This window comes from Sphaerodactylus townsendi, linkage group LG13, assembly GCF_021028975.2.
Source record: "Sphaerodactylus townsendi isolate TG3544 linkage group LG13, MPM_Stown_v2.3, whole genome shotgun sequence".
Lineage (NCBI taxonomy): Eukaryota > Metazoa > Chordata > Lepidosauria > Squamata > Sphaerodactylidae > Sphaerodactylus > Sphaerodactylus townsendi.
In genome coordinates this window covers 53,136,569-53,163,567 of record NC_059437.1, presented here as the reverse complement: position 1 = coordinate 53,163,567, position 26,999 = coordinate 53,136,569, and the positions used below count along the sequence as shown (strand labels likewise).

Here is a 26,999-nt window from a genome sequence, read left to right as displayed (position 1 = left end):
CTTTTTTGTGCCTTTTGAACAGTGAACCTCATATGAGCCTATGGAGACTACTTAGCGCATGCGCACTGCAGGGACACCCTCCGATTCCAAAGGACGGCTACGAGTAGACAAACGCCCTGCTTGGAATCCTCCTCGGACAGGCGTAGATTGACCTTCCAGGCCACCGTCCGCCAACATATTTCCCCGCACGCTTCCTTAGTCCCGCCCCTTTCTGTCTCTCGCCCAATGGGCACGCGCTTCGCGGCTCGGTTTCCCCTGGGCGGCCGCCATGGCGCTCAGCCCGCTCTGGACGTGGCAACGAGCCTGCATCTGGCCTATGAGAGTGGGCCCCGTGCCCCGGAAGGGGCGGAGCCTCGATCGGAAGCTGCCCGTCCGCCGAAGCCCATTCGCTCTCCTGTCAGCGGCTCGCTCGCCCTCCTGCGTCTCCGTCTCTCTCCTTCCCCGCGCGGCTCTTCTCGGCCTTCCCTCCCCTGCTGGCCGCCATGTCGCCGGTGCGGGCCGTGCTGGCGCTGCTAGCCGCGCTCTCGGCCCCGGCGGCCGGCTACTTCGTCAGCATCGACGCGCACGCGGAGGAGTGTTTCCTCGAGCGGGTCCCGTCGGGCACCAAGATGGGGCTCATCTTCGAGGTGGCGGAAGGAGGCTTCCTCGACATCGACGTGGAGGCGAGTCGGAGCGGGGGAGGGAAGAAAGGAGAGGGGGGGGTGAGAAGGAGGCTCGCGCTCAGTTTACGGCAGGGTTCACCCTTGCTGGCATTCCTGCTCACGCCAGGCGAGCGTGCTCCTGAGTCAATGCAGAGTGCATTCTCTTCCCTGTTGAGCAACTGCGGGGAGTCTCCCCACACAGACGGAAGGTGGCAGTTTCTTGGGAAAAACTAAGGCATGGGGCTGAAGGAAGGGGCTGTGGAGTCATTCTGCGAGAACAGAGGGCGAAAGCTCTGGAGAAGGGCCGTTGTCCCACGACCTCCCCATTTCGCTTAAGCCTTGCCCAACATTCACCATAAATCATACACAAGTTCAGTGTTGTGGATTGCTGGCCTCCAACATCTGTTTTCAGCGTGCCTTCAAAATGAGCAGATACAGATTATTTGTTGTGGTTTTTTTTTTACTCCAGCAGCTGTCCAAGTTGCTCTGGATAGTGTCAGCTTTAACCAGAACAGGTGCGTGAGGTGGGTTAGGTTTAAGGGATGTGATTGGCTCAAAGTCACCCAGTGAACTTGGTGGCAGAGTGGGGATTTGAACTTGGGGCACCCCCAGATCCTAGTCAGACACTCTAACCCAGTGATGGTGAACCTTTTCGAGACCGAGTGCCCAAACTGCAGCCCAAAACTCACTTATTTATCGCAAAGTGCCAACACAGCAATCTAACCTGAATACTGAGGTTTTAGTTTAGAAAAAATGGTTAGCTCCAAGGCGTGCATAACTCGGGAGTAAGCTTGGGGTAGTTGGTGGCTTTGCTTTGAAGTATCCGTGCAACGCTTCTAATGGGTGAATCACGACCCTAGGAGCGTTTAGAAGCAAGCCCCATTGCCAGCAACCAAGCTTACTCCCAGGTAAAGGATTGCGCTTTAGTTCTTCCCATAAAAATCAGTGGGGTTTAACAGCACTTAACAGGGTTACCCACATGTCATGCCCAGTGGCCTAGGTCAGCCTAGATGTGTGTGGGGTGATTTTCCAAAAAAAAACCCCCATGACAAACTCTGCATGCGTGCCCACAGAGAGGGCTCTGAGTCCCACCTCTGGCATCTGTGCCATAGGTTCGCCACCACTGCTCTAACCTCTACATCATTCTGGCTGTCAATAAGAAGTGTCTTTCAGTGTGTGTGGGATGTCTTTCTCTCATTATTAAACAAAGAGAGCTCCTCGCATACATATTCCAGTGGTAGGAAGTGAGAGTAGAAGACCCTTCCAAATTGGACATTTCCAGTTTGGGATTCTCTTGTATCCCTTGGAAATTAAACAGTGGCTGCACAAGGGAGCCACAGCAGGAAACTGTGACGGATTATCTTGGCCTTTAGACCTCTAAATCGCTCCTTCAAGCAAAAGAGCTCCAGGCAGCAGTTAGAGAAGAATTGAGTGAGTGAAGAAGATAATGGCAAATTGGCACACATGATGAAAACTGCAGGATAACCAGCAAGATGTGTAACAGTGGGGGAGTGGGAAGTTTTTCAATTGAAAGTAGCTGGTGAAGGAGAGGGGTATCAGGAGAGGGCGAAAAATATTGGGTTGGCATTTGGAAGAAAGGTCTGTGAGGCCTTTTGGAACATCTGCATGAGTAGGGTGGAAGAAAGATGCCGCTCAGCAGAGAGAAGGAGAGGGTCTCCCAGGTCTTTTGGAATTGGTGTGATTTTCTTTCTGTTAGCAAAGGCCCTTGAAGGTTTACGAACTCTAGCTTGTCTGTTTTGCTGTAGCAACAGGTTAGCCTTATGTGCCATTGATACTTAAAAGAATCTCCAATATGGCGTTCAATTGAAAAGGCTGAGCTTGTTTTGTTGTGATTGACTTAGGCGGCCAAAGCTTCCCCAGGAGTCACAAGCCTTTATTGGCATAAAATAAACATACAAAATCAGCATACAAAATTTGCCCATTATTGCTCACAATTATAGACACTGGTACTAAAATACTAAATACTAAAATATATACATGGTCCTTCTGTAACTATAGGACATTCCTTCAGCTAAGTTAACTCACTTAAACGTCATCGGATACTGACAGAAGCTAGAAAAATTACTGCTGGCTATATGTGGTCATAATACATAGACATTGGTTGGTATTCATCTAGACTTACGTCTATTATTGTTAGCAGAAATTTTGCTACATTCTCACACACTGTGGGATCCATGTTGTTCAAAAGCATTGGTATCTTAAGAGCATCAGTTAGATTGTTATACAGAAATGGGATAAGTGCAGATTGTGACATTCTGATTTTTGCAAACCTTACACAATGAAAGAGGGTATGATCGAGTGTCTCCACCTGACCCATATTGCATGGACATAGCCTCCTCTGTTTATCAATTTATTTGATAACTGCCATAGAGCAGCATAGAAGGCGATGGAATTGAATCTGGCCAGTGTTAAAGCTCTTCTTAATTTAGGGTTGGTGATCCACTGTAAATAATTGGCCATGTGTCCTTGTTCAGTTGGAATAAGCAGGGTCAGGGGGGAACACGTTTTCCTCGCAGCTGTTATCATATCCCGATACTCTTGTTCTAATAGCTTAGTTTTCAAGCAGCTATATGCTTCTGATAGGGAAAGAGGGACTAACGACTCTAATGAAAAGCCAAGAGTGTTGATTTTTCCCTCAACTAGTTTCAGCCACCCAGAATTTGCATAGTCGGAAAGCATGAGGTGTAACAAACTGGAGTGATCCTGCAAATAGTGGATACGTAGCCAGTATCTGACAGTTCTCAGCCAGGCCATCGTGGTTCCCCAGGAGTCACTGGAATCTTTCTTCTCCCCTTCCTCCCAAAATCCTTGGGGTTATTTGCTCTTTCTAGCTTGGCCCTGGCTATCATTATTCACGGAAAGGGGGGGGGGGGTAAAGAAGAGAGGAAGCGCTGAGTGATGAAAGAACTTAAAAGTGGGGTTGCAAAACAACTTCTAGTGAATAGGGACAACCTCCTGCCAGGTGGCAATTCGTCATATCGCAATACCTTGTCAAGTGTTTACGTACATGTGCTGTGCTAAATTTGCCTCTTGGCAAAAGAACCTGTATTCCCCTTTATGTGTAACTGTAGAAGGACAAGATTTGGAGAATATCTGGGGCAGGGGTCTGCAACCTGCGGCTCTCCAGATGTTAATGGACTACGATTCCCATCAGCCCCTGCCAGCATGGCCAATTGGCCATGCTGGCAGGGGCTGATGGGAATCGTAGTCCATTAACATTTGGAGAGCTGCAGGTTGCAGACCCCTGAGAGGTATATTTTGAGATAGAGCGCAGGATAGAATGGTGATTTTGGATAGAAGTGGCAAGGTGACTAGCTGGCATGTTTATGTTCCCGGCTCTCCTAAAATGCTCATATTCCCCCCCTCCCACTTGGGATTACTTCAGTATTATTCAGCATTGGGTTTATCTGTTAGAATTTGTCTTAAATTTTCTTCTGTAATAGATTTCTGCTGTTAATCATACCTAAAGTGCAGATTTCTCAAAAAGTCTTGAGATATTCCATCAGATCGAGTCTGACAATGCTGTTGGCACTGATCTTGTTGCAAAAAGTGATGGGGGGGGGCGCCCCAACCCCTGATGCTTTGAAAATTTGTCCTCAAATGCTCCTCCTTTAATTCATGCATGTACTTGGGAAGTTGTACAATGTACAGATAATGGTTTGTGGGAGAATCGCAGCTGCCTTCCTGTATTGAATTTCAGTTTTTTTCTTGTAGATATATAACAGGTTGACTATCTTAAATGCCCTTTTACATTGTGCAAAACATTTGATACCAGGTTCGTAGAGATGTGTGAATGTGGTGCTGGTGTGCTAGGTGGTAGAATCCCGAGGTAGCAGAATGGAGTGGTTTGTCGGAATTATCAATATGGTTGGTCTTTGTGCTTGGTTGTGTTTAGAAGCAAAAGCCCTACTTATCTAGGTAGGAAATCAGCATGGCAAGAAATGGGTTAGGTTGCATTTTTGTTTCTGCTGTGCTAATTTTTACATAGAGAGATTTTTTTAAATTTGAAGTGCCTTTCAAAATGGTACCTTCCACCTGCAATCTGAAGTAGTACAATCCTTTCTTCTTATGCTGTTTGCATGCATGAATGGAAGACTGTTAAGCCACAGGGCATGGGGAAATGCCTTGGTTGCGGAAGGGCCCGGGAGAGGCATTTCTCCCTTCAGTTGGAAGCAGCATAGTATAACTGAACATGTGGAAGATCCTTCAACTCTGGGACAGCTGCAGGCAGGATTTAGAGTAGCTGCAATTAGGCAGCAGATTGGTTGGAGATGAAATTCTGAAGATTGCTGTTCGGGGCAGCTCTAAATGCCTGCTCTAATTCTTCTGTGAGATGGCTCGGTGCTTGCTTTTTATTCAGTTGTGCACTGCCGGTTAATCTGTCAAACTTGACATGATAGATATTTCTGCCTTTGCGATGCATGTTTCCTTGCCATGGCTCCCCCCCCCCCGCCCCCCACGGAACTGATTCCTTTTGCTTATTTGAGAATATTAGCTTCAGTTCAGGATCAGAAACCCAACAGCAGCCATACTGGATCAGGCTAGCAGTCCATTTAATCAAATGTGCTGCTAGGAGGAGGAGGAGGAGTTTGGATTTATACCCCCTCTTTCTCTCCTGCAGGAGACTCAAAGGGGCTTACAATCTCCTTGCCCTTCCCCCCTCACAACAAACACCCTGTGAGGTAGGTGGGGCTGAGAGAGCTCCGAGAAACTGTGACTAGCCCAAGGTCACCCAGCTGGCGTGTGTGGGAGTGCACAGGCTAATCTGAATTCCCCAGATAAGCCTTCATAGCTCAGGCGGCAGAGCTGGGAATCAAACCCGGTTCCTCCAGATTAGATACACGAGCTCTTAACTTCCTACACCACTTCTTACTCACAATGGTCAGCAAGATTCCACTGGAAAGCAGCAAGCAGGACATGGAATCCCAGGCTTCTCCTGTGGTTCCCCTCAACATTGATTTTCAGAAATATACTGCATCTGAATGTGGAGTTCTATTTAGTTCTCATGTGTCATAGCTGTAGATGGACTTGTCTTCCATGCATTTGCCTAATCCCTTTTTAAAGCCAGCTAACTAGTGGTCGTTATTGTATCCAGAGGCAGTGAATTCCACAAACCAATTGATCTTAGTTGTGAAGTTCTTCATTTTGTCGATCCTAAACTGGGTGCCCAGGAGTTCTAGTATTTTTTAAAACTTTGCCGAATCGAAGCTGACACATGGCGACCCTGAAGGGCTTTCAAGGCAAGAGATATCTAGAGGTGGAATGTAATTCCCTGCCTCTGTGCTATAACCCGACACTTCCTTGCTGGTCTCCCATCAAATACTGATGAAATACTGCTTACCTTCTGAGATCTGATGTGATTGAGCTGTTCTGGGTTATCCAGGTCAGGTCATTTAGAACTGTGGAGGGGGACAAAAGGGTTTCTTTATCAATTTTCTGCTCCTCAGGCATAATTTTGTGAACAGGTGTTGTGTCCCACCTGGTTTAGAAAAGGAGGAAAACACATGATTGAGGTTAGTTTTTAAAAGTCTAGTTTTTGGGCTGACCTTTCCCCAGGTTTTACAGCATCAGCTAAAGTCACTCGCAATACATTCCTTAGGGGAAGGAAGCTGCAGTCCAAAGCAGCAGGCATCTAGGAGATGCTAAAGTAGTGGCAGACGAGATCGTAGAACTTGCACTAATTGGTGTTCTTGGAGAGTCACTTTGTCAACAGAGTTCGGGGTGGAAGGCCAAGGCTTCCAATTTCCCTGCTGTGGAATAGTCTTCTGGCAATTCAGCTTGCCCCAAAAAACATTCCTTCTGCATCCCGCTCTTGTCTCTGGGTTGGCAATTCCGGGGCCGAGTGGGCACTCCTCTACGCCTGAACTTTTCCTGGGCTTCCAGTTGCCAGTTCCTTTCCTGCATGTCAGATTCTGAGGATGAAAAGCCAGTGCAAGCTGGACATGGATCAGGGCAACCAAAGTCATGCCTCTTCCCCTGACTCAGCGCATTTCCTTGGGGTGAGTCATGGGGCAGGCACTGTGGCTGCGAAAAGGGAATAACACAGGTCTCTTTTGCTGAAGATGTGTGGGTGGACTGTGAAGTGCTGTGGGAAAGGAGCCATTGTGTTACATAGATGGTAAGGATTAACAGCCCCCCTTCTCTCTTTTCTTTTTCAGATAACAGGCCCTGATAACAAGGGGATCTACAAAGGAGACCGAGAGTCCAGTGGCAAATACACCTTTGCTGCCCACATGGATGGGACATATAAGTTCTGCTTCAGCAACAGGATGTCTACCATGACTCCAAAGATAGTGATGTTCACTATTGACATTGGTGAAGCTCCAAAAGGCCAAGATATGGAGACAGAAGGTGAGGCCGTAGAACTTTTTTTGGCTGTGTCTGTGTGTCTGACACTGACACACGAACAGAGGGTAAACTGTCTAGGAAATTATTTTGGCAATGGTTCCAGCCTTTGGCTGTTTTTTTCTCTGTCTTGTAGTATATGAAATACTGGACTAGCAGAGTTCTAAATTCCAAGCAATCTTACAGCTAAAATTTTGTCTAAGCCTTTAGGAGTTAGCCTTATACGTTTTCAGATCTCTGAACCGTTGACTTCTGAAAATGGACTCATCTGTCATTTAAACTAGGTAACTGAATAGCTTCCTGTAACAGCGAGGGGTTTTCATTTATCTTGCTTTTCCCTAGGTGGTGGAGATACCTGGGATGGTACGTGTCATGCTCTGCAGGCGCTCGTTGGTGTTGATTTTGATAGTGGCTACCTGTGTGTGTGTTTTGCTAACATCAGTTAATTAGCATGGCAGTGTCCTATACAAACAAAAATACCCAGCCAGCAAAAAGCTCCTTTCATTCTCAGGTCCCTAAAATGTCAACATCCAGAACTTGCTTTAGTGGTCTTCTTTTTTTCCACCCTCCTGAAGAGCCCACACTGTGAATCGCTCTGATTTGGAAATTCTCTTCCATTTCATAACTAGTTTTTGATTTAGTACTGAGACTTCTGTATGAAAAGTTCAGATCCATTGGTGCCTTATGAGGAACAGGTTGCTTCCATGGAGGCTAAGTCAGCATATAGAGTTCCTCTTTCCTCTGTTCTAGCCTCAGGTTAGGTTGAGAGAGTGCGGCTAGCCAAAAAGCATCCAGTGTGATCCCATGGCAGTGTGAGGATTTGAATCTGTCTGTCCTAGATCCTTCTGTGAAACTAAAGCCTTCGCCCCATTGGCTCTCCTGAATCCTGATGATGGTCCTCTGATTGGAAACTAGCTGCCCTAAAGCAGTGTAGCTTGTTCTGTGCCCTCAAAATTCACCCCCTTTGTCACTTTTTTGCATATCTCTGGAGTCCTTGTCCATCCATGGATGAAAAAATTCTGGGCACGTATCAGCAACCTGCTGGCCATGCTGGCAGGGGCTGATGGGAATTGTAGTCCATGAACATCTGGAGAGCCACAGGTTGCAGACCTCTGCCTGAACCTGGTCAGCAATTGTAACCTGAAACCCCAATCTGCTCTTTTCCCCCTGCCCTCACAACCTTCTGTGATTTAGCAGTAAACAAGCTGCCCGTCCACCAAACTGTGGCTTTCTAAAATCACTGTGTGGGAATAACACTCTCAAGATGAGCATTTGAATATGTGCGTGTGCACTTATGCCTTGGCATATTTGAAGTGTATGTGAGCCTTTTCTGACTAATGTGCACCTGCATTGGATTATTCAAGACGTTATGCTGTTAGTCTTGATGCAGGTGCAAAGCTTTTGTCTTAACTTACATTTGGGACAGTTTTTTTCATTTAAAAAAACACCTCTGCTTTGTTGTGCTGATTGAATGTGCAGATGGTTGAAGTAGTTGGAATCTTTGTTTCTTCAAGGGGTGGGCACTTAAGAAGGTGGGTGTGGATTGTTGCTCCCTAACATGATTCTGCTTGAAGAAGAATTGGCTTTATACCTGCATTTTCTCTACTGTAAGGAATCTTAAAGTGGCTCATAATCACCTTCCCTTCCCCCTTCTCAGAGCATGCGCCTTGTGAGGTGGGTGGGACTGAGAGAGTTCCGAGAGAACTGTGACTGGCCCAAGGCCACTCAGTTTCATGTGGAGGAATGAGGAGTCAGACCTGGTGCTGTAGTTTAGTGTTGCTGCTCATAACTACCACACCATGCTGGCTCTCTTGGATGGTATATTGCACAACAAAAGGAGTTTAGGCCAGTAATTCTAATCTCCCTTCTGGCTGGCTTATTGAAACCTCCGCCCCTTTCTCATTTTGGATCTTGGCATCTGAATCCAAGGCGTGCTCCGGACTGGTGGCCTTGAACAAGAATTCTGCCTTCGTGTTTCCTTGTCAGGATGTGATCCAGATTTTCTTGCTCAGATTACTGAAGCATTCAGATGATTAGCAGGCCTCTTAAACCAGCACTCCAAATACGGAAGAACAAAATTAGACCAGATCAGATCAAAATTAGAATTAGATCTGGGACAGGGAAAGAGAGCAGGTGATACATTTGTTTTAAATTGTATGTTGCCTGCTGCTTTAGAAATATTTTTAAATATTTCTAAATCCCCTTCGGGGATCGGGCGGTATACAAATTAAATAAATAATAATAATAATAAATAAAATGTTGGTTACATAAATTTAATACACGGAGCAGCCCCAGTGTGAAACAGTTAAGCCAGTCAACTCCTTAGGAAAAGGTTGATATTACTGGTTTTATTTGAGAGTTCCCAAACATTAGGGTAGGGATCCCCAAGTGTGTTGGACCTCTGGGTGCTTTTGCAACTTTGAGAACAGATAGTGGACACACGGCTACCATGGATGAGACCAGTCACGAAATGCCTGACTTGAGAAATCAGTATCCAGTAGCAGAATTTCAGGATGTTTGCCGAAAAGTGAGGAGGGTGCAAGTGAAGGCTTATCCTACGACAGAAGCAGATGTTTATGGGCTGGTGCTTCCTGCAGAGGCAAAGGATGTGCCTCCTTCGTTTTTCTGAAATCCCTCCTGCTCTGTCGAAATGAAAGGGGGCGGGGGGGGGGTTTCAGCAGAAATGCTCTTTTGAAGAAGCAGACGGGTCCCAATAAATTTATCAGGGCCGCCACATGTGGATTAGCAGGAACGCGGAGCGTAAATTAGTAAAGGAACGTATCTGGTAGAACAAACTGTGTAACAGATGTGCCGTAATGACTCGGAACAGAATGATTTGTCATGCTGTGAAAACAGCATAATTTCATCTGAACTGCCTGAAGAGTATGCAGACGGGAACCCAGGCAAGAAAGCTCTTGTGTACATAAAAGCCCCTTTTCTCCCCCATGGGCTATATCTCTTTGTAGATGTAGAACAGCGATGGCGAACCTTTTTGAGACCGAGTGCCCAAATTGCAACCCAAAACCCACTTATTTATCGCAAAGTGCCAACATGGCAATTTAATCTGAACACTGAGGGTTTAGTTTAGAAAAAACAGTTGGCTCTGAGGCGTGTGTTACTCTGGAGTAAGCTTGACAGTAGTCAGTGGCTTTGCTTTGAAGCAATCGTGCAACTCTCTCAACGGGTGAATCACGACCCTAGCAGGGTTTACTCAGAAGCAAGCCCCACTGCCAGCAACCGAGCTTACTCCCAGGTAAAGGATCATGCTTTAGTTCTTCGCATGAAAATCAGTGGGGTTTAATAGCGCTTAACAGGGTTACCTACACTGCTTCCCCAAAACTAGGTCTTAGGTTTAATGCTAATAATCAAGCCCAGCGGCCCAGGCCTGCCTAGATGTGGGGGGTGGGGGGGAGAGCACTCTGTTTGCGCGTGCCCACGGAGAGGGCTCTGAGTGCCACCTCTAGCACCCGTGCCATAGGTTCGCCACCACTGATGTAGAACATATGCTTTGTCTCAGCTTCAGTCCCTAGCATCACCAGTGAAAAACATCTCTGGTTGCAAGTGTTGGGTTAAGAATTAGGAAAGCCGCTGCCAATCACAGCGGAAGGGTCATAGTTTAGTGGCAGAGCGTGTACTTTGCATCCCGAACATCCTTAGGATCAGTTCCAGGTATCGCAAAAAAATTAAGATATTGGTGTGACGGGTACTATGAAAAATTGCATTGGAAAACTGCAGTCCCTTAAGGTTGAACTGAGCAGGACAAACTAACTTGATGAGAGGGAGTGTTGTACTTTTACCTACATAAAAACTTCCTGACAGTCAGGGCTGTTTGACAGTGAAATGTACTACCTCGGAGTGTGGTGGAGTCTACTTCTTTGGAAAGAAGGAGGCTGGATGGCCATCTGTCGGGAGTGCTTTGATGGTGTGTTCCTGCATTGCATGGGGTTGGACTGGATGGCCCTTGGGGTCTCTTCCAACTCTACGATTCTATGGTTCCAAATTACACGGAACTGAAGTTGGCTTTTATGTGTGCACAACCTGATGTCTTCTGATCGAATCTGCAGCTCATCAGAACAAGTTAGAAGAGATGATTAACGAATTGGCCGTGGCCATGACCGCCGTCAAGCACGAACAGGAGTACATGGAAGTTCGTGAAAGGATACACAGAGCAAGTAGGTGTCTTGGTTTCACGTCTGCTGTTCAAGTGCTGCTTGCAAATTGTTGGCATGTTTTCACAAAAAACCTTTCCATTTGAGAATTCTAGGGAACTGCTGGCCACCCCCTTAGGATGGGAAGTTATCCACTTAATGGTGGAACATGCATAGCTAAGCCTCCCGCTGCCTGGAATGGGATTCAGGAAGTGAGAATCCTCTTTGGATTTACTTTTTTTTTGGGGGGGGGGGGGGGGGGTGGTTACAACCTGCTACCTTTCTTAAATGTGGGTCGTGCAGCCGATAGCTTTGCTCTTATGAGCTCATCTTGGTATATGTTGCTGGGAGAATAATCCTGACCCTGAAACAGCATTCATTTTCAGACTTCTTGCCTGTCCCATAACTAAGAGGTTCTCAGTGCAATCAGTTTTATAAAGTCAATAAAACTTGATAACATGTAGCAGGATAGAATTGCTAGACCAGGGGTCTGCAACCTGCAGCTCTCCAGATGCTCATGGACTACAATTCCCATCAGGGACTGATGGGATTTGTAATCCCCGAACATCTGGAGAGCCGCAGGTTGCAGACCCCTGTGCTAGACCTTCCTCCAGCGCAAGAGGCATTTTTCCCCTGGAAGAAGATTAGGGCTGTCATGTTGTGGCTTATTTATATTAGTCTGTAGGATTTCCAAGGCAGAATGTTGCCATTACCTGCCTTTGTAGCAACTCTGGACTTCCTTGGTGGTCTCCTCTCCAAATATTATCCAGGGCTGACCCTGCTGAGCTTTTGAGATAGGATGAGATCAGGCCAACCTGGGCTATCCAGGTCAGGGCATTATTGTGGTGGAACAGTTTAAAGCAGGTGACTGCAGTGGGTTTCCCAGGCTGTGTGGCCACGGTCTGGTAGTTTTTGCTCCTAATGTTTTGCCCGCATCTACAGCTGGCATCTTCAGAGGCATGTCACAATAAGATGCATTTCTCTCCCTGGCACGATTTAAAGTAGGTTTTTAGAAGATCAGGAATAAGCAGCGGTCACGCAGGTTAAAACAGCAGCGAACATGGAATTAGAAAGAAATCCAAGAAAGGACAGGTTAGCAAGCACAAAAAACTTGCTGGTATATTTCTGCATGTACTAAGTAATTTCTTCCCCTTCCTGTTTTCCTCCAACAGTTAATGACAACACAAACAGCCGAGTGGTCCTTTGGTCCTTTTTTGAAGCCCTCGTATTAGTTGCCATGACACTGGGACAGATCTACTACCTGAAGAGGTTTTTTGAAGTCCGGAGAGTTGTTTAAATCAAACATTTGATTTTTTTTTTCCTTTTGGGTTCCTCTTCTCCCTCTCCAGCGATCCCAGATTCTCCATTTACTGTCTACCAAACAACTTGGTCACAAAACTCACTTAGTTTTATTCCTGCTTTCTGAACTATAAAGTTTCTTCTTAGTTTAATTTTTTTTATATAAATATCTAAATTGGGCAACATGTGCTGAGAGCTTTTCACTGGAATTGGCAGTTGTGTTTCTCACCGAGCTGGAGTGAGCTCAAGCAAAATTGCGTTGGTTTTTAAAGTCGCACTGTGGATTGTCTTTAGGCTCTTCCTTAATTCTTTTAACTTTTTTTTGGTAAGGAATCACAGTTTTTTGCCTAGGAGCAACGGTAGGTCCTGAAAGAGTTGCTTTCTAAGCCTGTGGTAGACACTTGACTCCATTGAAGGATTTCCTCCCTACTTGACATGGGCTGCCAAGAAAAAAATAAAAAAATAAAACCACATTCTGCCGTACAGGATTCAGCCGATGGTTTTGTCTGGGACGTGTGTAGTAGGTTTTTGTAAAACCTCCGGTCCTCTTACTGTAACTACGCTGATCTGTTCACCACTCTCTTTTTTTTTTAATTAAAAAGATCAAGACGCAGCACTGATCCCATCTGTTAACTGGTATAGTCTTGTGGGTGCAAACGGGTAACAGAGGCAGCCTTTTGTGACCAGTTGACTAAAGAGTAATCTTCCCCCCCAGTTGCTCACTGATTCAAAAGCTCCTCCTGTTTTTAGCGCTACGGTAAGCGCCAGTGTTCAGGAGCCCAGTTCCTGATGCCAAATTTGGGGGCCAGGGAAGCGGGAGAATGACAGGAAAGGCTATGCTATGCAGCCCAGATGTTAAAGAGTAGCAACCAGTTGCTGCCTAGTTATAGTCAGGATTGAGTACCTCTTTCCTGGAAGAAGCCCCTGTGCCTTTTACGTGGCTGGGGGAAACGCATCAGGGCCGCAGCCCTTCCCTGTTGGTGCATCTTCTGAAGAGCCTTTTGTGTGGTGAATAGCAGCACAACAGGCAGATGTTCAGCAGGTGCAGTTTCCCCCCACAACAGCACCTCAAGGATCAGGTTTGTCCCCCAGTTGAATTTGTCCACGTTGTGGTGCTGTTAAAGAAGCACAGGAGCCTCCCTCGAGAAAGGGGCTGGCAAGCCAAATCAGGCAACCTTGAAAGAAACCAATATATTTTGTGCTTTCTCTCTTTTCAGACACACGCTGGCTTTCCATTTTGTACAAATTATTTTTCTTCCTTTCCTTGATTATGGGTTTCGAAATCACAGCATCTGGTGGCAGGAGCGGGTGCTGATCCTAATATTACGTTGTGGCTAATGTATATTGGACTGATGTATATTGGTTGTAATTTGGGGGGGTGGGGGTGGGGATGGGGTTATTTTCAAGATTGGGGCGAAGGGGCATTCTATCGGTTACGCCTAAAGAGTTTTGTACCAAATTTAATTTAATTAAAATTTGTTACAAGTTTTCACGGTTCAAGTAATCTTTTTCAGCCATAGGTGGCCAATTTTAACAACAGTTCTTCGAGTTGGAGGGGGTGCTATTCCCCACCTTACCGCAGCTGTTGTATGCCAACCCTTGTGTGTCGAAATTGAGTTAGAAGATGTACATTGACAAGTGCTTGCAAGTTTGAAATATGACCAGATTCGGCAAATAAACACCTTCTTTAAAAAGAATGAAATAAGTCAGAGCCTTCTGCTTGTCTTCCATTTTAAACAGCACTCTCTACATCAAGTCAAGTCTTTATTGTTTGAGCCATTGGCTCTAACAATACAGAGATACATGCAGTTAAAACAGTAACTAGCACTCTCTACATACTTGAGCTGATTTCATCTCCTCAGCCTTTTTAAAAAGGAACAATACTGTTTGATTTTGTTGAATTATTTTTAAAAGGCTCATTGTAATTAAACCATTTCACAAATGGTTGGCATTCTCCTCCCCTCCTGAGAAGTGTACGATGTTCATTCCAAACTGGTGTTGGAGTTTTGTCACTCACACTCCAGATGTTCTGAGGTCCAAAAAGCCAGTCTGACGGGCTGGTATTGACTGAGGTTGTAATACCAGGGAATTGGGGGATGTATGTTGACTCTTCATCCCTTTTTATTTCGCTGATTGGTAATGTACCCACTGTCTTTAAATCCAGTCCTCCCCCCTGCCCCCCTGTTGCTTAGATTTTTCTAGCTGGGAAATCCCTTCACAACTGATTTTTGGAATTAGATCCCATGTCTGGAGATCAAAGCATGGAACTCAGAGAGCCAATGTGGTGTGGTTGTTGGAAGAAGAAGAAGAAGAAGAGTTTGGATTTATATCCCCCCTTTCTCTCCTGCAGGAGACTCAAAGGGGCTTACAATCTCCTTGCCCTTCCCCCCTCCCAACAAACACCCTGTGAGGTAGGTGGGGCTGAGAGAGCTCCGAGAAGCTGTGACTAGCCCAAGGTCACCCAGCTGGCGTGTGTGGGAGTGCACGGGCTAATCTGAATTCCCCAGATAAGCCTCCACAGCTCAGGCGGCAGAGCTGGGAATCAAACCCGGTTCCTCCAGATTAGATACACGAGCTCTTAACCTCCTACGCCACTGCTGCTCCTGGAGAGTAATACTAGGATACAGGAGACCCATGTTTGCATGCCCACTCTGCCACCAAAGTTCACTGGATGGCTCTGGCAGTCAGCCACTCTCAACCTAACCTACTTTGTTGAGGGGATTAATTGGAAAAAGAGGAGAAGGATACAAGCTGCTTTGGGTCCCCATTGAGGAGAAAGAAGAACAGCATCCTCTAAAGTCGGAACTGACTCCTGGAGACCCCATCTGTAGGCAGTCCAGGCAAGTGAGGAGCAGGTGCGGTTTGCCGTAGCCTTCCTCGGTGTAGCAACCTCAGACTGCCCTCCCCTCCCACTTTCCAAGTTTTTGGAAGGTAGCAGTCCACATTTTGTCACCTTAAAGGTGGGCAGAGAGCTTCGATTCCTAAACTGGATGCCTCGGACAGTAAAAGCTACCCCTTCAGTTTAATGACCTCCTTTGTACTGTTTGGACCAAGGAGCTGAATATGGTTTTAATGTCAAGCATGCGTGCCCCCAGCACATGTTAACCATGATTCCCAGACAGCAGCACAAATTAACCATGATTCCCAGACAGCAGGAGTCAGGAACATTTCCCCTCTGTAATTGACCAGGGCTGGGATGACCTATCGCAAAACAATCCCATCCCCGAGTGGGCCAAAGGGAGATGGCATTATGGATTGTTGCTGCAAAAAAAATGTTGGCTTTAGGGGAACTCATCAAAATCTTTGCCTCTAGTTTTAAGCCAGGAACGACCTTTGCCCTAAAATTAAAAGTATGGCGTTGAGTTGCAACCAACTCATGGTAATTCTATGAAGTCATGCGGTTTTCAAGGCGAAGGGTGTCACCACTGCTTTCCCATACATAGTAGCTTGTTTTCACTAGTGAGCTCCCATCTCTGGCAAGAGCCGGCTAGTGAAGGCCATTAGGGCTACTGCAAATTTTGCCCTAGCTAGGTACCCAGCCTGACTCTCAACTTACCACCTACTGAATTAAAGGAGCATACAAAACACACAGTGGGCAGTTTGTGGAGAAGGGGGTTGTAGGACAAAACGGGCCCTGCCTATAAACAAAAATGTTTCAGGATACAAGTGTTTCAAAGTCAAAGCTCGTTTCGTCATACACAAATAGAATGAAGACCCATCAGTCCTTATATCCAGGTGAGAGAGGTGTTAAGGACTACCTAGAGACAATGCAGGAGCACAATGCAAAAATCAGCCTGGTTAGTTGGGTGCTGTGTGGTTTCCGGGCTGTATGGCCGTGTTCTAGCAGCATTCTCTCCTGACGTTTTGCCTGCATCTGTGGCTGGCATCTTCAGAGGATCTAGAGGATGCCAGCCACAGATGCTCGAAACAAAATCGAGGCGAGAATCATAAAGCATCCTACTATACTGACATACAGAAACCTCAAGCTCTAACATAAATGATTCGACCCGATGAAAGCCTTCGACAATAGCCTGGTTAGTGCTGGAAGGTATGCCTAGAGGCAGAAAATGCAGAATTTCTGCACCTGGAATGAGCTGGGGTGGATGGGGGAAGTATTGTCTTACACTTGTTAATAAATTATTGTTTGGCGATAATTCAGATCAAGGCAATTGTTTTCCTGCCTTCTGTTTGTACCTTCGCATCATAAAAAGTGTCAACTGCCCATTTCTATACGCTAAACCTCTATTAATGAAAGAGGATCCCCCCCCCCCTCATGGGGGGGATCATGCAGGGGGGGGATCATGCAGGGTTGCTAGTTCCTCCCTGGCCATTGGTGGGTGGGGTGGGGGTAGGATGGCTGGCTCCAGACTGGGAACCTCCTGGAGATTTGGGGGGGGGGGAGTGATTGGGGGAAGAGAGGGAACTCAGTGGGGTGCAATGCTGTAGAGTCCTTCCTCCACGGGAACTGACCTCTGTTTTTTTGGAGATAAGTCAAAATTCTGGTGTCAGTGGCATTTAGATTTCCCAACTAGTACAATGTTGGGGAAGTGGGTCCAAATGCCAGGCCCTGAAGCTGACTGGGATTTCCAGTCAGTCATCCTCCTTGGACTGGCCTACCTAACAGGATTGTCATGAAGATGTGTGGGAGGAAGCATGAGCTTTTTTGGAGGAATAAACATAGATAGAGAGATAGGGCGGACGTGGCGTGGGAGCGGAAGGTAGGGCAGGCTGGCGATTATTGCGGCAAGAGTCTGGAACAGTGTTCCTGTAGCGGAACTAAAGTTTACAGCTTCCGTTTCCGACCGATCCCTGGGAGGACGGACCGCGGCCGCGTGGGGGACCTGAGAGCGGACGGACCCATGTCCTCCCCACGTGTGAGTTGCCTGGGCAAGATGGATGCGGGAACAGAGGAGTCGTGGGGGTCTCTACCGGTCGAGCTGAGCCCGGGCGTCATGAGAACCTTGAAGGAGCTGCGCTTTTTGCATATGACCCCGGTGCAGGTAGGAAGTGGGTGAGAGATGAGAGGGGTGCAGGTTTGGGGTGCGGTCTGTTCCTCCAGCACTTCCTCCTCTTGTGAGGGAGATCTATCCGTGTTCCCACTACTGGCCTGAAAAGTTCACACAACATGCTTCTTTAACACCAGAAAATCTCAACTGCATCCTCCTCCCCCTCCAGAAAATCTGCCAGCCTCTCTCCTTGTTTGCCTCTTGGCAACTCTTCACCTAGGGTAGTCAACTTCAGGCAGGGAGATTTGCGGGCAGTTCCTGAGGACAGTGGAGGAATCTCACCAGAGTATAATTCCAGAGAGCCCGCTGCTCAGAGTTGCCATCCCCTCCCCCCACCAAGGGAACGGATCTCTGTCATCTGGAGGCGAGTTGGAATTCGAGCAGAACTTCAAGCTCCATCTGGAGGTTGGCAACACTGATTGGGAGGTATAATGCCTCAGACCGTGTAGGTTCTGTATTCACTGAGGCTAATAGGCACTGTTGGGATAGGCCTTCATGCATTTAATTAATCCTCTTTTAAAGACTATTGCTACGCTTCACGGGAGTCCTAATAGCTGAGTGTGCAAATAAGTCCATGTGGAATTCTGATTGACAGAAAGAAACATCTCACTGTTTTCTCCACACCCATTAAAAATGCAATATGTAAATAACAATAGGAATAAAACACCACGTCTTCATGGAGATAATGCACGCTGCCTTCTGCAATAATTTGACCGCTGTTTAAATGGTTTAAATGGTTTTTAATGGATTTTAGTGTATTTGGTCACCATTGTGACCCTTGTTATATATTGCATATGTAGTGTTGTCCCTTGGGGATTAGGCGGACTATAAATTCAAATAATAAATAAATAAATAAAAATAATTTGTCATTCAAATCTTGATAAGGTCTATAGTATAGCTTCAGCGTAAGAGTTCCTGACCATTTCATGCTTTCAGCCCTTTAGAATGGTGCATTTCTGTCTTTCTCTTTCAGTCTGCTACGATTCCTTTGTTTATGACAAACAAGGATGTCGCTGCTGAAGCTGTGAGTATTTTGATTTTTCTGCTGAGCTGCAATTTTGCCCTTTTGTTACAATCAGAACTAAATAAACGTTTTCTAGAGCCTCCTTCTCTTCCTTCCCCAGATAACTGGAAGTGGAAAAACTTTAGCTTTCGTCATTCCTATCATAGAAATTCTTCTCCGACGGGAAGAAAAGCTTAAGAAAAGGCAGGTAAAAAATTAACCATTTTGTTTCCTTTTCTGCTCAGAACTTAAAAAGAGATGGAAAGGTCCCTAAGGTGGTTGGTTAGACAGATACCAACTGGTTTCCTTGCAATAGTCAAGCACCTCCTTTTCAACAGAGAACCATATGCCTGGCAGTTTGCAGCGAAGAAATTTAAAAAATCCTATGCAAGGTTGGAAAAAAATACACATCAAAGCAAAGAAACAGTGAGAATCTGAAGCTAGACCCTCAAATGCTTGACAGAATAAAAGGAGCTTTTGCCTGTATTCAAAAGGAGACCATGGAAGATTTACAGGCTTGCTGTTGGAAAATGTTCTGGAACTCCACAGCTGCTACAAAACCAGTTTCTACTTCCAAAGGGGAAGCATTCTGAACCAGGGCCTCTTGAGTAGCTCTTATGACCCTGTGAACCATGTGTAAAGCTGTAAATTTCAAAAGTGGTACACTGATTTGGGCCTTGAACCAAGCTGATAGTTAATGCAGATAACTTAGAGGAAGAAGTAAGCTATTCTTGCAAAGTTATATCCATCAGCAGACTGACAGCAGCATTCTTTATGAACTGTAACTTCCAAGAGCATCTTGTACACATTTGTTCTGGCCATCACCAAGGTGTGAATGATAACAACCTGGTCTCCGTGTTTATTTGATCTTGGTTCTTTTTGTTTATTCTTGCTTTGGGCCTGGGATTCCTGAATGCCCATCCTGGCTACCAGCCAGACCTTAGCCCATGCAACCATACAAGACTTGTTAATGTAACCTTTTAGCATTTGAAAACTTTTAACGTATTTGAAGTTTTTTTTATGCACACATAAGGAGATAGTGGATTTCAGTCCTTAAGAGTCTTCTTTGCTCTTTACTGCACCAGTGTTCGCATCTACAGGAACTGCTTTTGTTTAGGATGGAAGTATCAGTGGCCTCAAACAAAAGCCCCCCTGAAATGTTTCTCTCTCTTCTTTATGCTGTGGCAGGTGGGTGCAATCGTCATCACTCCCACGAGAGAGCTTGCCATACAGATAGACGAGGTGATCTCCCACTTCACAAAACATTTCCCGCAGTTTAGGTAGGTACAGCCAGATTGGCAGAATATTGATTGTGGTTTTTGGGTCCTTGAGGTCATGTATGCACTTTTCTTTTTCAGCCAGTGCCTTTTAATTGGTGGGAACAATCCCATGGAAGATATCAAAAAATTTAAAGAATGTGGGTAAGTGATTACTGGTGCAGGGCTGTTATGGAATGGCTCCCATTTTTGGATTGTCCATTTTGGATTCTCTTTGGATTCTTGAGAGCCAGTGTGGTTAAGAGCAGTGGACTCTAGTCTGGATGACTGGGTTTGATTCCCCATTTCTCCACATGAATGGTGAACTCTACTCAGGTGAATCAGGTTTGTTTCCTCACTCCTCCGCATGAAGTCTTCCAGGTGACCTTAGGCTAGTCACAGTTCTTTGGCTCTCTCAACCCCACCTACCTCCCAAGGTGTCTGTTGTGAGAAGAGGAAGAGAAAGGAGTTTGTAAGCCAATTTGAGATTCCATATAGTTGAGAAAAGTGGAGTATAAATCCAAACTTATTCTCTTTCTCACCCACCTTCCACACCTGTCTGGTCATCTGATTATCTGTATTAATGGATATTTGAATTCACTGAAGAGTTTTCCTTTTCCACAGGCCCCATAATTAATTGAAACATTTCTATATTAGTAGTACTCCTGTTGGTCTGTATCTTGGATTATTCAGACAGTTTTGGCTCTAGCTTCTGAATGGAATATGTGGATGGGATAGGCAGTGGTGTCATAGTACTAAAGGGCAGCTGTTACGAAACCAAAGGGGAACACATCCAGGTGAACTCTCAGACACATAGTGTAGTGGTTAGCGTGGGATTGTGGAGATGTGGGTTTAACTTTCCACTATCTTCCACTCTTGTGGTTGATCCTCTTTTCAGATGTGGGAAGATGAAACCATTTGGTTTATTCTGAACCTTGTCTGAAACCAGGCTCTCCCACCAAATCATCCTACAGTTGGAAAAGGGCAAGATAGAAATTGAATAAAATAAATAGAATAAATAAATCCTGAAATGTTTCTTTTTCTGTACCCAACAGTGGAAACATCCTTGTAGCCACCCCTGGCCGTTTGGTGGACATGTTCAGAAGGACATCCGATGGACTGGATTTGGCCAGATCTGTGAAATCCCTTGATATTCTGGTATTAGATGAAGCGGACCGGCTATTGGATATGGGCTTTGAAGCCAGGTATTTGCTTTGTCAGTAGGACAGACCTTCTATTGTTGAGATTTTGACTGGTATGCCGGCTTACTTGCCCTTTTTCTGCAAAGGAACAGAGGCTGGCAATACCTTGTTTGGAAAAATCACACAAACGCATATCCGGAAATTCCCTGGAAATGGAGACGAAATTCCATCTCATTCTGAAATTGTGTTTGATTGCAGTTTAAATACCATTCTGGACTTTTTGCCCAAGCAGAGACGGACTGGCCTCTTCTCGGCAACTCAGACCCAAGAAGTGGAGAACCTAGTGAGGGCAGGCCTCCGGAACCCAGTCCGTATCTCAGTGAAGGAGAAAGGAGTTCTGGCGAGCAACACTCAGAAGACTCCAACCCGGCTTCAGAACTATTACATGGTGAGGAGGAGCTGTGCTTCCCACTCCTATGGTGATTCCTGGTACTGTGAATGCTGCCTTCATGTTATGGGTCAGACCGCTCGTCTTTCTAGCCCAGCGTGGTTTCCTTTGAGCGGTAGCAGCTGTTGACAGTTTCAGGCAGGGAACAATATTTCCCATTACCTGCTATTTGAGATCTTTCTACTGGAGATGATGTGAATTGCAGGTGGTCTCTGTTTCCCACAGGATCTTGATCCTCTTGGATGGTGAGAGATTTGGGGATTCCAGATCTCTTAACTACTTTGGTGTGTACATGATGCATTGTCCACGCAGTTGGGGTTCCATGGAATGTCTGTTGAAGTCGTTACGGGTGATACAAGGAATAGGCGGGACGCAATGATATCATCCGGTGGAGAGAAGCCAGTAGCGATGTAGCGTGATTGATGGATCTGGCTAATCTGCCGAGCTGGTGTCCCTGGCACCTTTTATTAAGGGTTTTGGGAAGGCGGGAGAGCGGGAGAATGTTGCACAATACATGACTCATAGGGGCTGCGTACGTGCGGGAGGAAGCGTTCCTGTCTGGGCCTAATCCATACCTGGGGGTATGCACCTTTTGTCCCTTTGTCCAGGACATCTTGTGACCCGTGAGTCATGGGGGTCTTGTGACAGGTGAACGTGTGCGCCCAGAAGGCAAAAGATGGCGCAGGCATTCCTGTGCTCTTTCTGAAGCTCTGCTGGGTTCGCTGGCCCACCCCTACATCCTGTAGTCTTAACAGTCTTTTATCCCCTTTTTATTCTTTTGAAGATTTGCAGAGCAGATGAGAAATTTAATCAGCTGGTCCACTTCCTTCGTCACCACAAATCAGAAAAACACCTTGTATTTTTCAGGTAATGCCTTTTCCTGGTCAGGGATCCTGTTATAGTGTGCATATTTGCTAAGGGCTGGATTTTTGTTTTATCTCTATGGTTGAGTTCTGTGCAGGCGATTGCTGATATGTGTGTGTCTTACGCTTACAGTACTTGTGCTTGTGTGGAGTATTATGGGAAGGCTCTGGAATCTTTGATTAAAAATGCAAAAATAATGTGCCTCCATGGGAAAATGAAGCATAAGCGGAACAGGATATTCACGGAATTCCGGGCGCTGCCAAGGTGAGGAGGGACGGGGGGTGGAATGCTTTCTGTTCATATGGCAGGGATGATGAGACGACCAAATGGTGCCCTCTTACAGCACAATCCTAAGAGGAGTTACTCCAGTCTAAGCCTATTGAATTGAATGGGCTTAGACTGGAGTAACTCCACTTAGGATTGTGTTGCTAGCACTGACGTCCCTGGTTTTTTTGACCCTGTGGGCACTTTCTGAATTCTAACTCTTGGGCTCATTCTGCACATGCAGAATAATGCACTTTCAAACTGCTTTCAGTCCTCTTTGAAGCTGTGCAGAATAGCAAAATCCACTTGCAAACAGTTGTGAAAGTGGTTTGAAAAATGCATTATTTTGCGTGTGCGGAAGGGGCCATAGTGTTGGGTCAACCAAAAAATGGCTGCCACAAATGATGGAGCCAACAATAAAACAACAGGGAGTGAGTTTATGCCTGACTCTAATAGCTCTTCATAATTCCAGGCAGAAGTTCTGTTTAATGAAAGGGAAGAAAGGAAATCTCTTTTTCTCACCTGTGCACACAAAGACCAAGTGCAGGGGAGAAGAAGGTAACTTTAAAAATACATTGGGAAAGAGCGGGTGGGAGAGAATAAAAATCAAAATTGTGGTAACATCTGCCACAGACACAATTTTTTAAAAAAGTCTGTGCAGCCAATGAGATGTCACGCTGGGCAAAAAGTACACCTGGCCCCACTCACTTTCTGAAAACACTGGGGCAGCAGGAGAGGTGTTGGCAGACCCTGTGGTGCGGCCTTGGGGACTCAGTGAGCTCACTCCAAATAATCGTGGTCAGGGGCTGTTGCAGTAGATGACAGTAGCAGGTTGGAGGCAGAATAGTTGTCAGCTGGCCAATGATGTGGAGGGGATTCCTCGGAGGATATAAAATCTGAAGAGCACTTGTGTTTTAAAGGCAGCTGCCTCTCCTCCCTTAAGACTTGAGAATCCTGCCTTTCCCTGTGGCTCAAGGTGGCTGCTTAACGTTGCAATGTCTCTTGATTTTCCAGTGGCATTCTGGTTTGCACTGACGTGATGGCCCGTGGCATAGACATTCCAGAGGTGAACTGGGTTTTGCAGTATGATCCCCCGAGCAATGCAAGGTACACGTGCTTTCTCCTAACGCTGGTTTTAATCGATAATTTCCTGAGAACTGTAAGAATTAAAATAACGTAGAAACCTAGCCTCCCTAAATCACCATGTGCTGAGCATGTCCAGTACTCCATCATCCAGTTTGCAGGTGGGAAGTCCACTTCTCAGATATTAGGACGAAAAATTCTTTTCCCTCTCCCTGATACCCTGGAGAGCTGCCATTCTTGCACAGTGTCGGGCTGGTATGCTCATCCTCTGTAGCAGGCTGTATCCTATGAATGTTTTCCCTCTTGCTAAGCTGAGTTTCCTTCATATTTTCAGCGCCTTTGTGCATCGCTGCGGTCGCACTGCCCGTATCGGCCACGTGGGCAGTGCCCTTGTGTTTTTGCTTCCGATGGAAGAAGTGTATGTCAGTTTTCTATCAATTAACCAAAAGGTGAGTGGGCCATTTGTGCTCTAAAGAGAGTGCAGCCACATTTCCAGACTTTATCTGAAATTTAACTCCTGGGCTTATTATAATATAGTGGTGGCGAACCTATGGCATGGGTGCCAGAGGTGGCACTCAGAGCCCTCTCTGTGGGCACGCATGCACAGAGTTCATCATGTGGGGGGGAAATTGCTCCCCCTCACACCTAGGCTGGCCTAGGTCGCTGGACTTGATGTGCATGCACCTCAGCGAGCAGGGAGGATTCAGCTGGCGGGCCTGGTGCCTGTGCTCCAGCTGGCTGCTCCCAGGGTGGGGGGTAGAGGTGGCAGAGATGCTAGAGAGGTGTATGTGGGACTTGCTGGAGGCTACAGCAGGCTGGCCCCTGCTCGAGGGGGTTATTCAGGTTAAATTGCCGCATTGGCACTTTGTGATAAATAAGTGGGTTTTGGGTTCCAATTTGGGCACTCGGTCCCGAAAAGGTTTGCCATCACTGTTATAATAGCTGTCTAAAAGGGAGAATGTGCAACAAACAGGAAATCTGATAAAGGCCTCACAATAGAATGCTGGGAGGATAAAATCAGAGAATATGCTATCAAGGCCAAACTAACTAATCTTGTGAATCGATGTCCAAAAGATGAATTTGAGGAGAAATGGAGTCCTTGGTTTTCATATCAATCTGACCTGACCATGTAAAAATAAAATATGTTGAAGTCTGGAATTTAACAATGTTTATAATAAATTGATTAGTAAAAATGCTTAGAACTATGTAAATGATAAAGATTTAAAAACCTTATAAAGTATCTCATAATTTAGAAAATGTTATACCAGAATCCATCATGTAATAGATACTTAATATAATGAGGGGTAGATCTTTTTTGATGTAATTATGTCTGTTTTCTTTTATTTCCTTTCCTTCTTTTTCTTGTATGATTAATAAATGTTGAAAAGCAATAAAAATATATTTTTTAAATAAAAGGGAGACAGGTTGGCTGGGAAAAATTGAATCAGCGAAAATTCTCCTTTCTGTGTGGGGAAAAAACTTTGGCCCGTAAAAAACCGATGCATCTTGCAAAATATCTTTCAGTATTCAATTGAATGATTGTTTAACCAACGGCATAAACATGAACAAATGTTTTCTGGGGCTGGCTTCAGAAAAGCTGACCTTGGTTGCCTTCAAAAGTGTCCTATGCAGGAAATGAAACCGCAGCCGAATGTGGCAGACGTCCTGCCCAAGTTGAAGTCTCTGAGTTTGGCCGACAGAGCTGTGTATGAGAAAGGGATGAGGGCATTTGTATCGTGTGTGCAGGCCTACGCCAAACATGAATGCAGTCTCATCTTCCGGATCAAAGGTAATTTACGCCTGCAGCCCATATTATTTGTGGGGCATGGTTTAAAATCAAGCCTCTGGTGTAAATGTGTATAATGTATTAATTTGCACAAAAGGTGTACCCCTTAGCCATTTTCTTTATTTTTAGAATAGTTGTCTCCTGCCTTTCTGTTTTAAGTAAATGCTTAGAGAGCCAAGCCTTTGTGGAGTGCCAGCCCCTAGTCCTTGGAGGTTGTCTTGAAAGACTAGTGGATATTGAAGCTCATGGAATGTTCACAACCAAATTGCATCTGGGCCTTCGCCCTTCTCCACTCTCTCCTCTTCTGTTTGGACAGACCTGGATTTTGCCAGCCTGGCCCGCGGTTTTGCCTTGCTGAAAATGCCCAGGATGCCGGAGCTGAAAGGAAAGACCTTCCCAGACTTTGAGCCTGTTGATATCAACACAGACTCCATTGCATTCAAAGACAAGAACCGAGAGAGGCAGAGGCAGAAGCTGCTGGCGCAGCTGAGAGAGGGAAAACAGGAGCAGGAACGGAGGAGGAAAGGCATCAGGAATGAGGCCTGGTCCAAGCAGAAAGCAAAGAAGGAGAAGAGGAGGAAACTGACGGCCAAGCGGAAAAGAGAAGAGGTGAGCAGCCCTCCTCTTTGATGGGCTTGGCATGAGTCTTGGCAGGGTGTCAGCTCAGCTGGGACCTACTTTGTTATCTCTTAGATCCTGTCCTTCCTCAAAGCCATATGCAGTTATCACCTCCCAGTCCTCTCAACAACCCTGCAAGGTAGCCTAGTTGGTGAGAACGTGACTGACTCAACCTCATGCTTCACAGCTGAGTGGAAACATGCCACCCACCTCTCTCTGGGCAAAGTCTAGCATTTTAACCACAATAGCAAAGCTGGATTTGAGGTGGGTGGGATTTTGAAATATTTCATGGATGGAAAAGCAGAAGTTTTGCCCTCTTGCCTGTTTTGGAAACCAGGGCCATAAAAATTGTCTTGTGCATGTGGCACTGAAATCAGGATGCCTGCAAAACTGGGGCTTGGAATGGACATTTTCCACATGGGGGAAAGTTAAAGGGGCATTTGAGAAGCAAGCTACGGGTGTGCAAGAGTCCTAAACTGTGTCATTTGCCCCATACCCAGAATGTGGGATTCTTTCTTGAGAAGTGGGTAGACTTTGGGTGCAGTTGTCTTATCTTTGGGCCAGCAGCAAAAGGCTAATGAGGTGGTGGTGAGGGCTGAACCAGTATGCTCCTTGGAATGAATGGGTGGCTATACTTCCTTCTCCCACTGCAGGGCTCAGATGTGGACGAGAAAGACATGGAGGAGCTCTTGAAAGACACTCGCCTCTTGAAAAGGCTAAAGAAGGGCAAGATTAGCGAGGAAGAGTTTGAGAAGAAACTGCTCCAGAGTGAGAAGAAAGCTCGGACTGAAGCAGTGACTGGCTCGGAGTCTGAGGGATGAAAGGGGAGTGTGTGATCGGGGCAGGCTGGAGCACTTCCCTGTGATACGAATTCTGCAATGTTTGTTTTTTCCCTGTAGCCCAGTTCATGGCCAAGGACATTCCCCTATTAAGATTTCTTTTAACCATTTTATATGTAGCACTGCATTTCCTCCTGCTGAGGTCCAGGTGGACAACTGTTTTCATCTCCCGGCCCGTCGAGTTTATGCCTCATATATTTTATATATTTCACCTTCCCTCCCATTTACACCATTCC

General features: G+C 46.0%; 2 protein-coding genes across 3 annotated transcripts; both read left to right on the top strand.

The window, feature by feature from the left end:
• The first annotated feature begins 353 nt into the window (after nucleotides 1-353).
• LOC125442939 (transmembrane emp24 domain-containing protein 2) lies at nucleotides 354-14,159 on the top strand. Of its 2 annotated transcripts, XM_048514739.1 has the most exons (5): nucleotides 354-662; nucleotides 6,821-7,013; nucleotides 7,350-7,370; nucleotides 11,072-11,179; nucleotides 12,328-14,159. In XM_048514739.1, the coding sequence occupies exons 1-5, from the start codon at nucleotides 483-485 to the stop codon at nucleotides 12,450-12,452; spliced, it is 627 nt and encodes a 208-aa protein (XP_048370696.1). In that variant the 5' UTR covers nucleotides 354-482; the 3' UTR covers nucleotides 12,453-14,159. The 2 variants fall into 2 exon arrangements, with proteins under 2 accessions (XP_048370696.1, XP_048370695.1); XM_048514738.1 differs by lacking the exon at nucleotides 7,350-7,370 and having other exon boundaries at nucleotides 359-662.
• A 3,013-nt stretch (nucleotides 14,160-17,172) lies between these two features.
• DDX55 (DEAD-box helicase 55) lies at nucleotides 17,173-26,969 on the top strand. Its single transcript, XM_048514032.1, has 14 exons — nucleotides 17,173-17,454; nucleotides 18,434-18,484; nucleotides 18,585-18,671; nucleotides 19,652-19,743; nucleotides 19,822-19,884; nucleotides 20,775-20,924; nucleotides 21,120-21,309; nucleotides 22,094-22,176; nucleotides 22,306-22,437; nucleotides 23,452-23,544; nucleotides 23,855-23,969; nucleotides 25,141-25,309; nucleotides 25,623-25,915; nucleotides 26,578-26,969. The coding sequence occupies exons 1-14, from the start codon at nucleotides 17,314-17,316 to the stop codon at nucleotides 26,743-26,745; spliced, it is 1,827 nt and encodes a 608-aa protein (XP_048369989.1). The 5' UTR covers nucleotides 17,173-17,313; the 3' UTR covers nucleotides 26,746-26,969.
• The last annotated feature ends 30 nt before the right edge of the window (nucleotides 26,970-26,999 follow it).